The sequence below is a fragment of the Agelaius phoeniceus genome, chromosome 2 (assembly GCF_051311805.1).
Source record: "Agelaius phoeniceus isolate bAgePho1 chromosome 2, bAgePho1.hap1, whole genome shotgun sequence".
NCBI classification, from domain to species: Eukaryota; Metazoa; Chordata; class Aves; order Passeriformes; family Icteridae; genus Agelaius; species Agelaius phoeniceus.
This window is the reverse complement of record NC_135266.1, coordinates 76,820,958-76,838,030: the sequence shown is the minus strand read 5'-3', so window position 1 is coordinate 76,838,030 and position 17,073 is coordinate 76,820,958. Positions and strand designations below refer to the sequence as shown.

General features: G+C 35.8%; 1 protein-coding gene across 2 annotated transcripts in view; it reads left to right on the top strand.

Annotated features, from left to right (window-relative positions):
- Window positions 1-17,073, top strand: part of DYNC2H1 (dynein cytoplasmic 2 heavy chain 1) — a 144,432-nt gene that overhangs the window by 99,201 nt on the left and 28,158 nt on the right. For both annotated transcript variants that reach the window (XM_077173954.1, XM_054652170.2), the window contains exons 83-84: window positions 10,286-10,402; window positions 16,263-16,472. In XM_077173954.1, the coding sequence (XP_077030069.1) occupies window positions 10,286-10,402; window positions 16,263-16,472 (327 nt within the window). The remainder of the gene's footprint in view (window positions 1-10,285; window positions 10,403-16,262; window positions 16,473-17,073) is intronic.

Here is a 17,073-nt window from a genome sequence, read left to right as displayed (position 1 = left end):
TGTGTATTGAAACCCATTTCACCTCTAATTGTTTCCTTCTGGTCTTACCTCCAGTTGGGCTTTGGCTTTTCTAATTTCATCTTGAATTGCCCAAGCAGGGCTTTCACTGTCCTTGATTTTTCTTCTTATATGTTCCTTATTTTTTACCTTTCAATCCACAGAGGTACTCCTTACTCAGTCATTTTGCTAAAAATCTTGGCCTTTTTACACAATGACTTGTTCTGAAGCTCATTCAAAAATAGTCTTTTATTTCTCCTTTTTAATCAACTGAAATTAATGTTCTGTCCACTCTACTGCCTCAAATTTTCCCTCTGCTTACTATACTGTATCATATTTTCCCTCTCCCTTTCGGCCATTAAACTAGTGTCTTATTTCCTTAAGTCCAAAATCTTAATTCTGCAGTTTACTTCATGGCTATCCTCAACATATATATAAGTATTAATTTTAACTGTGTTTGCAATATGGGCTGTTAACCAGCACTTCAGAAATTTCCTTCAGTGAAGTCATCATTAATAATACAGCTTTTTCACATGTATTTTGAAATGTAAAGATGCAGAGTTGCAAATAATGGTATTTAGAGGGCTTCTGTGACTAAAAGGTAACTCTTAATTTAAGATTTTATAAGATGTAATTCCCATGAAAAAATTGTTGATGCAGTTCTTTGATATAGTATGATATAAAGCTTGTATGTTTTTTCTTAATCTCAGTAAAAATCTCATCTTGCAGATCACTGCTATAAATATAAATTTGTTTTTGTGCCGAGCTCCAGTGCACAGTATTATACTACAGGGAGTATTTAAAAATGCCTAGGAATGATCTGTGCCTGTATTCATATTTATTTTCATGTGAGAGAGGTGACTGATACCCCAGAGGGGTGTGCTGACATTCAGTGAAACCTGGACAGGCTGGGAAGTTGGGCAGAGGGCAAGCTAATGAAGTTCAGCAAAGGCAAATGCAGGGTCCTGCACCTGGGGAGAAAGAACCCCAGGCACCAGCAGAGATTGGGGGTGACCTGCTGGAGAGCAGCTCTGTGGAGAAGGACCTGGTGGACAACAAGCTGTCCATGAGCCAGCAGTATCCTCGTGGTGCAGGAGGCCAGTGGGATCGTGAGATGCATTAGGAAGAGCAGTGCCAGCAGGTCAGGGGAGGAGATCCTGTCCCTCTGCTCAGCCCTGGTGAGGCACATCTGGAGTGCTGTGCTCCTCAGTCCAAGAACAATGGACTGAGGTCTGGGCTCCTCAGTCCAAGAACGATGAGGAGCTATTGGAGGGGGCTCCAGGGAGGACTATGATGCCTGGGGGACTGGAGTATCTGTCTTACAAGGAAAGGTTGAGAGAGCTAGGTCTGTTTCACCTGGAGAAGGGACAACTGAGGGATTTTATCAATGTTTACGGATATCTTAAGGATGAGTATCAAGAAGATGGGGCCAGAATGTCTTCAGTGGTGCCCAGTGACAGGACGGGGGGCAGTGGGCACAAACTGAATTACAGGATGTTCCATCTGAGGAAGAACTTCCTAAATATGAGGGTGACATAAAACTGGAAGAGGCTGCCAGAGAAGATGTGGTTGAATATCTCCTCTTCTGGAGATACTGAGAACCTGTCTGGAGGTGATGCTGTGTGGCCTGCTCTGGGTGAACCTGCTTTGGCAGGGGTGTTAGACTAGGAGGTCCCTTCCAACCCCAACCATTCTGTCATTCTGTGATTCATACCATGACATTTCATACTCATCATGAATGACAGCTGAATCATTTCAAAACTTGAATGATTGTTCTAGCAGAAAATCGACATAGGGAATTAATATTCACACATGACATCAGCATGACTTAGAAATTATGGTATCCTAACAATGTCAAGTTTAAAAATCAGGCAAAAAACATGTTGCTGAATTGAATACTCCACAGGAATTAGTACTAGCACAGAAATCTCATACTGAATCATAGATGGGATTGCTTAAAGAGAAACAACAATTTCTTTAATGAAATCTGTCCGAAATCAAAAGGACTCACTAATTGACCCTTAGCGTAGTGAGTAAACACAGTATTTATTTAAATAAATACTCTTGCTCTTCTGTCTGTACTTGAAAATGAGAAATTTTGTAGGAAAATGTTACCTTTTTTATAACTATTTTTTATTATGTGATGGATATTTCTCAAGCTAAAATTAATATTAAACTAATAATGAAGAACAGTGTAGAGCAATCTAGTAAAGTAGACAAGGTACAAATCAAGGTCAGGAAACGTAGCAAATTTTGCCTCATTAAATGTAATTGCAATGATCTCACTGACTTCAATAAACCAGCTTTTTACAGTTCTTTTTTTGTTTTTTACTTGGTTTCTGATGTGCTTTTATTTTCAGCAAGACACTGGCTGATTCTGTATCTCTTCCTGCTATTCCTTGCATATCCTTTTACTTTGGTTAAAACTGCTCTCTGTCTTACTAAAACTGATCAGATATATGGTTCCAGTGATGCTTTTTGCCTTGTTTCTGAGAGCAAGATGCAGAAGGTGTAAGGGAGGGTGTATGAGGACACTGGCAACTCTCAAATTGCAGGATCATGCTTGAGTTTGTACACCAAAAATCCACAGTTGTCATTACCCAAGTAAGATTAAAAAAAAGTTAGGGTATGTCCACCCAATATTGCAGTCATACATCTGACTGCAGAACTTCTACTGTATATAGAATAGGTGGGCTGTGGGGTGTGATTCTTTTTCAAGGTGCAGCTGTAATGATAGCTGTAGCTTCTTGATTGTTTGTCAACAGACGCAATTTTCTCTTTCATAATCCAGCTCAGCAGGACTCAGAGCATGAATTTTATATTTACTGTTCCTCCATAATTCTAATTATGCCACATAGAGTAATATGTGTTTAATTATTGAAAAGTATTTTCATTATTGAAAAGCTATTTGTATTATTATTGAAAATCTTATGTTATTACTATAGATTCCAGATGAACATGAATTTATTTTCCTAAAATAATTTAGCAATTATATAACCTTTCAATTGTTCAGAGCATTTAATTGCTGACATTTATTACATCCCACATCACAAATACATGACTAACAGTCTCTAGTAGAAATTGATGAGTAATGTCAACCTGTATTTATTACCCTGCAACTGAGAGATCTGAGTACTTAAAAGGAATTTTGATATATGGGGCATATTTTGAATACACCTGTGGTGATGCATGAAAGAAATGTGCTGTGCCATTAATGGAGTGGAAGCCACAGTACTGTGCTCTAACAACAAGAGGTAGAAAACATCTCTTTACCAATTTAGTGAATCAATGTAATGCTTCAAATAACATTATTAATTCTCATAGGACTGTTGCTGTGTATATGAAAATATATTTGTGGTGCTCTGCATATGAGAAGTTTTTTCTCTTCAAAAAAACAGCTGCCATTTTCCAGTCTCCTTAAATTTTGTCAGGGTGTGTGATTAGTTAAGGTCAACCACCTCTTCTGGCACTCCTTTTAGCTTCATGGTCTCCAGATCATGTGTATCCTGTCGACCTCTATGAAGTAAAGCTCTTAGTTATTCTTTAGGAGAAGGTTCATCTAGGGCTTGTGCTGTCCATCTACAGCATGCTGCTGACTTTCTTCCTTCCTCCCCTGAAGCCCTGCTATACAGAAGGTCTTCCTGTTGTCAAAGGTATATGATACATGATCCTTTTCTGTATAAAGGAAGATACAGGTGTGGTTAATGTCTTTGCCACGTTTACTTTGTATTTGATTGAGAAGGCAGGTATCTGTTGTATGGAGTTCAGCCCTACTCCAGATCTTTAATGAGTGAAAGTGCAGCTTTGAGGTGGCCCTGATGGAACAAGAAAAGAGCAGGCATAGACCTTCACTGTCTCTTACTCATCCACATGCAGTAGGAATGATCTGCTTACAAGTGCCATTTAAGTACCTTCATCCTAACAGCATCCATGGATCCTGTTCTTGCAGAGGGGGTAAGAGACACATTCAGGCAGGGACTGAAAGTCAGAGAGGTTTCAATGCCAGCTGAGTCTTAGGCTGTGTTCTCAGCAATGAGGGAACAGCAGCCCAGCTGTGAGAAACAGGATGGAAGCACGTAGTTCTGGCAGAAGGGATGTGACACAGAAACCTGCTCCCTCTTGTGACACAGTAAAGACACAGTTGCCCTGCACTAATTAATACTTTCACAGTATTTACCAAAGTAATTAAGCTATAGCTTCATATTTTACTTTGAGCTCTAAAGTCTTATAAAACCAGAAATATCTCCTTAAACAGCTGTGTAAAGGGATATATTGTTTCATTCAGAGAAATGGAGTGTAGAAATGGGTTCTGTGCTAATACTACATCCTTTTAAAACTGGTAGATGGCAGTAGAGTATCTGCTTTGACATCTGTAGATTTACAGAGAGGACTTTGCTTGATTTTTGTACAAAAATAAAAATTCTTTTTTATGTGTTCCATAATCTTGAAAAAATAGCAGTTATCTGACTAGCAAATCTTTCTGGCTTTGAATTCTTAGAACAGTAATCATACTGAGTTCAGAAATTATCTGATTTTTTTTTAATTCACTGTCAGAATTTCACAAGATATCTTTGACTGTATTACTTTCCTCTTTTTCAAGTCTTAATAATGTGTATAAAATTTGATTTGATTCTTAACTGAATACAAGTCTTAGATGTAAGTCTACATTTATTATTGTATTTGTGAAATAGCATTTTTTGCAGTAGTGTGAATGACTGAAAGCAAGATTTTTTCTTCATCTTGTGCATGAGTAAAGAACAGAAATAGATTTGTGTTCCTAGAAATGTCTTGTCTAAGTTTCAGAGAAGGAAAAGTTAAAATCTGAACATTTCCTCATTTTTATTTGTTTCCATGAATTTTAATTTTCCGGTAAAACATGACTTTTTTAGTAGTCTCATAGGAAGATGCGTGGGAACATTTATTATCTTTGTAGCTTTCCATTTTGTTCATTATCTTGCATAGTTTCTCTAGATACACGTTTTCTACTCTAATGTGCTGGTCAATATCATAGCAGCATATGTCTGTAGATGCACTCAAAAATGTGTAATAGATTAAAAAGCTGAGATACACAAGTAATTAATATCTTGGTAAATAAATATTGACATTCTTAGATTGACAACCCCACCTTTATTAATATATGCAAATTGTATTTTTCTCTGCTGATAACTCATACAGTGCATGAATTTTCTACTAAGAATAGAGAAAATACTTGGTAGCATTTTCTCTAGTCTGTTCATCAGTATTAGAGTCATTGTTCACAAATAAATTGCTCTATTGAATTTTTTTATATAAATACTATTGTGATTAGTTAGCCTTACTTAAAACAGACAGATTCTACCAAGAATTGTGATTCTGAATAATCTCCTTGCCCCTCTTTAAATAGACCATTTTTGGTGATTGCTTTTATATTTTTATTATCTCTCTTTTTCTATCCCTCTCATAGTTTTAATGAAGGTACTGTTTTCCTGCCTAATGGTAGATTTTTTTCACTCTTCTCATTATTCAGAACATTCAGATTTGCATTTGGTGTGAACTAGCACAACATGTAAGAGCTTTTAGTGTATAATATGTAAAAAGAATACATTGCAATAACAAAGGAGAACATTCAAAGGTTAGGTGTTGTAAAAGTACTCTTACTTTGAGTACCCTGTATTATACATCTGTGATTGAATTTTCAGTTCACTTAATACTATAAGTACATACCTGGGTTAGAGTGCAAAGGATAGGATTCCACAGACCTGGATGTATGCATCTGTGCTGGTCACTTCTGATCTCATTATGTGCTCGTAGAAACATCATGTTTAAGGCAAGCTTAATATAGAGTTGATTATAGGTTGACCTGATGCTATTGTATATATATTACATTGAGAGAAAATTCCTCTCAAGTTTTGTAGCTAGGTTTCCAGGAAATTAAATTAAAAGCCTCATTCTAATTTCCATGGCATAGACCCATCTATCTGAGGTACCTATGTAAAGAACTTAGTTTTCCTATGTGCTCAATAAGAGAACCTTTCAAATGAAGTTATCCCACTTAAGATCTGTCTACTGATTATTTAGGGAGGCTAAGGCTAAGGTGATAATATAGGAGTAAGTTTTAAGTAAGCTTTAGGTAAGGGTGAGTTTGTGCTTGCCTAATGTGACTGTACAGTGCCCTCTTTCAACCCAAGAGTTGTTTCATCTTCTTAAACACAGATTCCTAATCATATTCCCTTTGTCATCTGAACCAAGGTCTCCTTCCTTCTAGGTACTTATCTAGTCTATGTGTTTTTTCCTGTCCTGTGTTTTAGTTTTCATATGATCCCCTGAAATGTATTCCTGATAGTCCTTTTTCTTTTAAATCCAGTTTCCCTTCCAAATCAAAACTTATTTCTGTTGCCTGGAGGTGAAAATACTTAAGTGGAGCAATTGCAAACAAACCACAATCCTTTGGACACTTCTGTGATCCACCTGAGAATTCTAATAGCATGATATATCCCACTGATGGTTTTATTCTGGTCCTTCCCAGTATTAACACATTCTTTGTCCCAGTCTCATTTGACTCTTATTTTTACAGGACATAAACCAAAACAAGAAAGGTCCAGATTTGATATTATGGGAAACATTTTAATTATTAGGGTGGTAAAGCAGTGGAAGAGGTCATCCAGAGAGGTTCTTCAGTCTCTGTATTTGAGATTTTTCAAAACCAGATAAAGCCCTGAGCAACCTGGTCTGGTTTTAAAGCTCATCATGCTTCCAGCAGGAGATTAGACTAGAGACCTCTCTGGCTTCTTTCTAGTGTTAATTCTTCTGTGATCCTATTTAAAAAAATACATTTCCTTTTTCATTTTCATAACAACCAGATAGAGACTGATTTGAGAGAACAAAGTAAACATTTTCTCAAGCTTTAGCTGATTCAAAGTAGTATAGACTAGTCAATACTGTAAGGAACTTCACTGGGATTTGTGAGAATGAAATACTTGCACCATTCAAGTTCTAATATCAAACTTGTAATCATACTTAAATAGTAATATGTGTTACTATTTTACAATCTGTAATTCTTTCCTGAATTCGGACAGATGTCCTATCATCAAATTTGCAGCCCATTAGCAAAAGTTTGGGGTGTTGAAGCAGTTCAAAGGTGAGGTTATCCTGAGTCTTTTGACATGAATCAAATGTGTTTTCATCTGTGTCTTGAATGTGAATGATTATTCTAGGTTAAAATTTTGAAAAAAAAAATAAAATATTGAGGCTGAAAGAGCTACCAGTACAAAAAGTTTCAGCCCAACCCATAAATTTAAAAAAAAATTACAGTGAATTGAAAACTGTGCTGTCATGGAAACTTTAGGAGTAAAGTATGCTACCATCATGCCTGCTATACCTGAGAAAAGAAATTGGATGAACTGTAAAGAGTTAAAGATGTTACATGAACATTTGATGAAGATCATTGTATGTTACAGTACTCCAGAACACAGAGAGTTAAGACTTGATTTCTTTTGATTCTGTACCTTTAATTTAAGTGTTTAAATTTTGATAATGATAACCCAATATTTTTTAACTACTTTGATGAAATACACAAAGCAGAAACACATATAGGCACACTGAATGAAAAAAATAATTCAAATAAAGAATAGGTACTGTATTTCCTATTTAAACTATATTGGCAAATTTTATAATTAGATAATTAGAAACAGACAGCTAACACTGTATAATAGAGATAGAAAAATACTTTAATTACTTGATCTTGCAGTCACTACTTCTCAAACTCATTTCAGCTGTATGGAGATACATGTTTGTACCTCTAAAGGCACTTTGAAAATGAATACCAGAGTTAATGTTTTCAATCCCCCATATTCACAAAGCAATCATATAAACATTTTTCAGCTTTATAGTATGCACTATATGCAAGTTTATATGAAATACTACATACTGAATTACCAGTTAAAGTGTATTTCATATAAATGTTTTATCGCTTAGCAAATGATGGCAGGCAACTACCCAAAAACAAATTAAAAGATACAAAACTATAGCTAAAAGAATGATATCTGGAAGGCACAAATGTGTGTTTATTATCTGTATTGCTTGTCAGAACATTTGCATATGTGCAGAGTGAAAATGAGGAAGAATAGCTGGAATGATAAAGATACTATGATCAAAACATTCATCAGAGAAATTAATTTTTTGCTAAATTAAACAAGAATCTTTTTTGATATACACAATAGCTGGGGCACACAAAGGATTATGAAAGTTTAAAATTAAGTTATGAGTATGAGAGGGTAAAATGTTATTTTATGTAACTGAAGCTATAAAGAGCAGTAGCTCGTATTTTCATTTTAGCTACCAGAATACTGCCAGAAGCCCTCTTAGGCCTTTCCATACACTGCTGCTTTTAAACCCAGATGAGGTTTGGCTTTCCTTACCTGACCCCAACACAACTGAGCAATGCCTTTCTACCCCTGCTGGGTAGTCCATCCTTGGGGCCATTTTCTGTGGGGGACTTCACTACAGCTTTCAGCTTCCTTGCAAGGGGAAGAGGAGGAGCAGGCACTGATCTCTGCTCTGTGGTGAGCAGTGACAGACCTGAGGGAATGGCCTGAAGCTGTGTCAGGGGAGGTTTAGGTTGTCTGTCAGGAAAAGGTTCTTCACTCAGGGGGTGGTTGGGCACTGGAACAGGCTCCCCAGTGGAAGTGGTCACAGCCCCAGCCTGAGAGAGTTCAGAAAACACCTGGTTTGACTCTTGGGGATGTCCTGTGCAGAGCCAAGAGTTGGACTTCAGTTATCCCTGTGGATCCCTTCCAACTCAGCATATTCTAGGATTTGAGGTCACTAACTTCCTTTACATCCATGATGATCTTCTGTCATGATTGTTTTTTGACTTGCTTGTCATGCTTGTTTCCTCTGCATCAGAAAGAACTGGTTTTGTGCCTTGAGAATTTTTTTCTTGAGGATTGACCAGCTCTCTTGGCCCCTCTTTGCTCTCTAAAACAGTTGCCAACTGCTTCCTGCTAAAAAGATCCTGACTAAGCTGAAATCTACTCTCCTACATTCTGAGATTGTGATTCTACTACTGCCCTTAAATTCTTCTTTCAGGATTTTAAACCACAGTCTCATGGTCAGAGCTTGTTTATAGAAGTTAAAATGATGGTTGGGTGTACTATCATCTTGTAGTGCTTCACAGTCCCTATCAAGGCTGATAAATAGGAAGGAGAGGTTTGCTTCAGTGAAAGAAAATGAAAAACAAAAGAAAGCACTTCATCATTGCACATCTTTCAAGACTAGAAAATAAGTCAAATCCCAGCAGAAAAACAACTTGACTTTCTCCCTCCGTCTGTGTTACAATTAAATAGTCCAGACCTTCTGAATGATTAATACATTTTTGCTATGAAGCTTAATTCTTTATTGTCAAGTGAAAGAGGAGAGAATTAATAAGTTGTTCTCTAACATGCCTTGCAAAAAATACTCTGTGAAAAATAACTAAAATTTAACGAAAATGCCTCAAAAATACCAGGGGGTTTATATACAGTTTAAGAGACAGACTGCAATATCACTGAAGAATTTTAATTTCAGTGGTCTTTGTTCCAAATGTATGTATGTATTTTATCAGTTGATTTGTAAACTTACTAGGGTTGCTAACATTAAAAGGCAGTTGTACCTAATGAACTAGAAGCTCCCCTCCTTTCTGGAAGGTTTGCAGTTATTTTTTAACTTCATGCTTTGTTTTTTTAATACTTATGCATTTAAAGAGGTTGAGGTGGCATGAATATGTAAATAAGAGATCCCGGTCAGATCAGATTGAATTTTATTATAATTGTGTTGAGTTTCGGTGTCTTATTATTTGCTGGCTTATAGTTATATTATTTGCTGGTGATAGTTATTGTATGTATTTAGTAACATATTTTGGGAGTTTGTTTCCCCTTAAATTTTTAGTTACAGATGGAGCCTAGTTAAAGGCAGAGCTTGAGCCTAGTTAAAGGCAGAGTTCAAGTTTTGTCTCTAAATTGTGTGGAAAAGAGGCTTTTTACTTAATTATGCACCTCAGTAGTTTTTAAATTTTAATTGGACAAAGACAATTACTATGATAAGAAAATATGTAGGGCTTTTTTTAGGTTTAATATGAATGAAGTTCAGGTATGTTTTGTTCTTGAATATGGGTATTGTTTCTGTTTTGATCAGACCATGATCAGTAATTAAGTATGCAGGAAAGGATAGTTCATAGATAAATTGAAGAGTATTTGCTAGTGTATGGCATTTTTGTGCTAAAGGAAGTTTGTTTATCTTTCTTCAAGAATGCATTTGTATTCTCATCACTCAGGTCATTTCACAGCTTCGGATCCTGAGTAGGTCAGTAACTGCTGGCTGCAAATTTGACAGAGAAATATGGTCAACAGAACTTTCTCCTGTTCTCAACCTATGGAAGAAGCTTAATCAGGTAGGACTGTACCTAATTTGGAAAGATGACTTTTTTTTTCTGGTAAATACATTAAAATATAGTCTAACAAATTATCTCAAGTGTTGAAACATAAGAAGAGAAAAACTAAATTAAATGCATTTGAGATGGAAAATACAAGGTTAGGTGCATAATTAGCTGTGAAGTCTGTATGTGATACAATAGACAATCACCTTTTTTCTCCATATGGAGGTGAGACCACACTCAAAACATAAGACTAGCATCCTTTGTGTGTTTCCAAGAAAAATGCTAATGCACTTTAGATTTTTATTTAGTCTCTTCATTTATCTGATATTCACAAGGTAATGTTTAATGATTTCAAATACAATGAATTATTAATAGTGTTGAAATATGATGTTAGCTTTAAACTGAAGTTCATGAAAATCCCCTCCGCAGTATCCAGTATCACTCCCTTTAAGTTCCTTTGTTAGTCTTGCTTAGTTCAGTTTGTTGGTGTTTTTTAACTTATTTTGTAAAGCTTGGTTTCCACCCATTGAATTCTTATTCCAGGCATACATTTAGATATGATGTGTGTGAATGCAGACACTATGCACACCTGGGAAGGATCTCTCCCACCTCATGCTAGGTGCCCACTTGGACATTAGGCCATTATTTGTCTCCTCAATGATCAAGTAATAGATCAAAGATGTTGTGGCCTAAAACTATGTCTGGTACACACCCACACTGTAATGGGAAGAACCTTTCCCTTACTCAAATAACCACATACATAGAAGTGACATGAGGTACATTAGAATATACCATTACATTTTGAAGCATCTCATTGAATTCTCATCTAATCCATGCTAAGTGGGTAGGTCTAGGTTAGATATTAGGAAGTTCTTTCCTGAGAGGGTGGTAAGGCTCTGGTACAGGTTTCCCAGAGAGCTAATGGATGCTCCATCCCTGAAATATTCAAAACCAGGTTAAATGAAAAGCCTGGTCTATGAAAGGTATCGCTGCCTCTTCAGGAGGGCTGGAACTAGATCATCTTTAGGGTCCTTTTCAACCCAAAACATTCAAGGATTCCATATTATCTTGAAGTTTCTTTGATTTTCTAAAGGTTTTATGCCAATAGCAGATAATTAAATTAATCTTTTGAATATATCCTTTAGAATAGGATGGCTTTTATCTTTTTATATCTTATAAAAGGATAAAACCTTTTATAGGTTTTATTTTTTGTGTGGGGGACATTTTCTTGTGTGTTTCAAAAAAAATTTCAATAATAATATTTTTATCAAAATTAGTTTTCATTATCTGTTCAACCAGTAATTGCTTCCAGCTTTGAAAAAACCTGGACATCTTTAATATTTTACAGACATTGCATGCAGTACTACATTCTCATTCTAGATTGATAGTTCAATGAAGGCATCATCTTTGTTTGCAGAATTTTTAAAGACCTGGTAATTGGAATGAAGAAGATAGTTGAATTGTTGCTTAAGTTAATAATCATAAATTATTTTATTTATGCATGAATGGGCAGAGAATATGAAACTAATACTGTTTCCCATATATGAAGAAGTAAAATTTAAAAAAAAGTATTCCTGAAGTCTGTAAAAAAAAATTATTCCAGAGGCAAAAAGACTCCCAGAAATTTGTTGATATGTAGACAAAGATTAAGTTGTTTTGAACATTTTTATTCCCATGTTGAGTGTGTAAGTCAAGGATTAATTAAAAAAGGATTATTTTACAAATACCTTGAAAACAGTTGTTGTACATCTATGTACTGAAAATTCTGAAATTCAACAAAGTTTACCATTTGACATAGGTATATCTTGTAGAATTTACATCTCAATGATTGATCATAATCTCACAGTGTGGACATATTTTTCTCTTTGCACTCTTAATGAAACTCCAAAGCCAACTAAACCTGATCCACACAGAAGCATCGTGAGGAAGTGGTAAGGAAAAGCAGTGAGCAATTCCCTGCAGCTGGGAGAAGGATGCTCCCATTGTCTGACCTCATCTGTTGTTTAGGAAGTTTTGCTGCCTTCCAGGGGCTCAGCTGTGGGACGTTGTGGAAAGTCTGCTGAGGTTAGTCTGGCCCTCAGACTATGACCCCTTGGAGCTTCATATGCTCCACACTTCCCCTGGCACTTGACTGGAGTCTATGTGGAAAAGCTGCAACGGGTCATACTCTTGGATGGAGACTGGATACAGGTCTGGCCAACCTGCTGTAGCTTTGAACACCTGGCAATCTCCAGAGATTCCTTCCAACCTTCAGCTGTTTTGTGGTTCTGTGAATAGGAGTTATTTTTGTTCAGTTTTCAGAGCCTATAACATTCTTTGTGGCGAAACAGCAAAAATGGCAGATATGCTTTGGAAATTTTAGGTTTTTGTCGGGTCCGGCTGTCTGTCTCTGCCCCGACACGGGTAGGGTGGTTCTTGGGTGGCACGCGATTCAAAGGACGAGTCTGGACTCTTCAGCTTTTCGATCTTCAGGTTGTTTATTATTTCTTATCTACAAAATTTTCTGTCTGCCCAACAGAGGTCTGATCTGCAAGCAGTCACAGGCACTCTCTGACCACCCACGGGGCGGTCATGTCTTTTTATACTAAAATCTACGTACACAATATTTACCTTTATTTCCCAATGCTTTTCACCCATGTTAGCAAGTGCACCTTCACCATAAACCAATCCCCAAGTGCCAACATCATCACAGGAGATGGAGGACAAGAAGAAGAAAGAAGAAGGACGAGACATGCCCTGATCCCTCCATCTTGTCTCCATAACCCCCCTGTACCAAAAACCTTAAAGTCTATATCTCACCCTCTAAATGTGTCTCTTTTACACCTTTTACTCTAAAGTGATTCTCTTGTCCTCAAACTCTTGTTACTTCTGTGGATGGATCAAAATCAAGCCACCAAACACTCTTGGCAACATTCCAGGATTTTCGAGACCCCCAAGGGTTCTCCTGGCATCTCTGGACATCGGGAACGATGTGCTGAGATCCCACAGGTTTTTTTCAGTTCAGACATTTCTGAATGGGATATGATTCTTCTATATTAATAGGGTAGCAAGGACTTACATGTTGTTGCTTTTTCAGAAATATTTCTGGTAATTTGCAGGGCTTCATTTTTTCTCTCAGATCATACATAATGCAAAACCCTGTTAATTGTTGCTACCAATTATTCAGATATCCTGAAATTGTTGAACTGGAAGGTTTATTATTCATTATCTATATATAAGAATAGAATCATGGCAGTTGCCTCTCCTTCATCCACTCATTATTAGTCTGGCCAGAATTCAGACTCTGAAATTTTTAATTGAATTTTATTTAAATTAAATAGATACTTAAAATGTGCTTCAAATCATTGTGCATCTGTGTTGAAATTAGAAAAGCAAAGCCGTTGTGAACTAATGCAGAATGTCATGACCTTGTCACCTATATTAGCCTCATTTGAAAACATACATATTAACTCTTGTGATTGAAAACATCCTTGTAATGAATACTGTCCTAAAACTGCTTTTACAGTGTTTTGCAGCATGATTTAATAACAGCTTGACACTTACCAAATTAATTAAATTCTCATGAACCTGCCATTTAGTTTGAAGTCCAATTCCTGGCACTGTGCAGAACAGCCCCAAGAATCACACCACATGTCTGGTACCTCATTAGCTATCTCACCTTTAAAAAAACAACAGGGTCTTTTCCATGAAGGAAAATCAGTGAAACAGAAATATAGGGTCATTCTTTATTTTATTTTCAATGATGAAAACCATGTGAAAAACAGTGAGAGGCTAATATCTAAAAAAAATAAGCAGAGAGTCTCGAAGGAGGAGGCAAACCAGGTACATCAAAAGGGCAATGGAGATTTCTAAAACCCATCACCACCACCACCAAAATTGCATTTTTAATCAAATGCAGAACTAGTAAAGGTATATGCGTTTATTTTCATTGCATTTGTTACATTTCTGAGGAGGCAGTTTTCAGAACATACTGGAGTTTGCAAAAGCTTGCATTTAAGAAGGTAACAAAGTAAAGCTCTGGAACAGTTTAGGTGAGACTTTATGAAGTCTTATACTAAGATAGCAACACATACAGAACTGAAAGAGGGAAAATTATCAACATCTGAAAATACACCTGATTAATATTGGTAGCAAAATACAGTATTTAATATTAAAGATTAGAATCTACCTTCAGTTTTTATGATTAGGAAAAACACCCAGTACTTCAGCAGTTCTTCGTCTGAATTCCCAAGCAGGTCAAGAGCATACACATATTTTAAAAGCTAATGTGAGTTATATACATAATGGATTTTAAGAGAATGTAATAGGACATTAAATGTATAAGATGATATTGGTATTCATGTTTAATTTTCCTATGGAAATGACAGATGGGTTGTTTCAACAAATTCTCAAGGGAAAACACTAGAAAGAGTGATGAAATGAATCTGAAATTCATAGGAGACTCTTATTGTAAAGGACAACATTGAGGAACTTAGAGGACTTCTTTTTCAACAAGCCTTTGTGAATTATGAGAGTGTCAAAGATTGAGCAAAGCCTCCAAGGTGGAATGTCTTGGGTTTTCTTTATTTTGTGCAATTAAACATGTCAATAAGAAATTATCAGCTAGTTTATGCTAGTTTTGTATTACAATGAACATATCCTCAGCAAAAATATGATCTCAGAAAAACTGATGTGAAACTGGTACTGTGATTTTTGAATGCATGCAAAGAAAAAATGCAAAGCACAACAATTATAAATACTACATGCTTTGGCACTTTGATCAGTAACTTTCTTGTATACCTTTTTAACAGTGTTGGAAAACTTTATCCTTAAATTTTTGTTGGTCAGTCATAAGTCAAAGTATTGCTCATTCATTTAGCTTTTCTCATATTTTAGCTTGGTAGCTGAGTGGAATATGAGCTTGAAATTAAAAATGTAAATGTTCTGAGAAATACATAGTGCCTGGGAAGATTATAGAGGTAAATATCCTGTGCCCTCTGAAAAGCAAGTTGCCATGTGACAATTCAGAAATTTATTTAACCTGAAAAATAATCAAAACTTTTTATTTTAAAAAACATATTTTAGAGAAAATAAAATCTGATTTTATCTTTCCTAAATTACTAGAAATTGAAATAGCAAAACATTTTTTCCCATAGGCTAGGGTTTACTTTTTGCATTTGTGCCTTATAGAATTTTCTAAAAGGTTTTTAATTTTATAACTGGAATTCTTTGCAGCATCTTGCCACATTACAGTTTGGTAGTTTCCAAACACATGCAAAAATATATTTATGTAATAGGTTGCATATGAATTAAGATTTGAAAAATTGCACCATCTCTTGAAATTATTGAATAAATTCGGGTTTTCAGTGGCTTTAATGGAAGGGAAGTAAGTAGTAAAAAGGCAATGTAAGAGCAGCAGTACTTCTCAGAGTCTGTTACTCAAGATTTACACATAAAATGATATTTATTTTGTATTTATAGTATTTAATTCAATTCCATGTTGAACTAGTCTCAGGAAGCAAGAACTGGCAGCATAGTTTAGAGTACCTAGTAAAATCTTGTTGTGCTGAGTACGCTACTGCTTTTTATATTAGCACATTACACTAATACTAAAAGCAATGACTCAGCTAAGTGAAGATTTTTCAGCAATTCAAGAGCTTTTGAAGTAACTGGGTAGACAGACTTGTTTCAGAAGAGTGCTGCCTTTATTGAACATGTCACAGACAGTACTGAAAGTATCACTATAGTTATAATTCAGTGTCAGAAAAGGGATGATATCGCTACTATTCAAAGCTAACAAGGTCATATGAAGTATCACGAATTAAATAAATTATATGTTGCAAAACACCATAGTCTCCCTGAGTTTATTAACTGGATATCCCACGTTTTTTCTTAGAATTCTAACCTGATCCACCAGAAGGTGTCTCCTCCTGCAGAGCAGCAAGGATCTCCAATCTTATCATTCATTACGCTGGAACAGTTCAATGCCATTCGCCTTGTGCAGAGCATCCATCAGTCACTTGCTTCTTTAAGTAAAGTCATCAGAGGCACCTCACTGCTCAGTTCTGAAGTACAAAGGCTAGCAAGTGCTCTGTTAAACCAGAAGGTAAGTAATTTTGTAATGAATATACATTATAATAAGCATTGAAAAAACCCAAGAAAACTGAACTAATAGTAATTTTCATGTGCTAAATTTTTTTATTGATAAAGACTCTAAAATGGAGTTCTTTTAAACATAGAAACTCTAAAACAAAACCCGATTTTCTGTAAAATTTTTCAGAAGTATTTGCAGAATCTTCTGAATGTATTACTCTCTTATCAAGCTTTCTCTAAAGGACAAATCCAATAAGTTTAGAAGTTGTGGAATACTATTTCAATTTCAAATACCAAGTCGTGCTAGATAAGTCAAATACATTAGCCAGTAGAATATGTAAATGTGTCCCCTTACTTAGTTTTTATATTTTCTTAAAATTTAAATTGTAATAATAGTTCTCTTTGCATTTATTCAGTATGGAGTATTGCCGTACCTCACCAGAAAAGCTGTGCCTGTCATACCAACCTATCATCTCACCCTAAATTCTTGAGATAGAAGAAATCAGTCAGAATTATATGTACTTTCTCCATCTTTTTTGGCATCACACTGGGCATGTTTATAAACTGGTACAATTAGTGACAGCAAATTTACATGCTCTATCATTAATATCTAG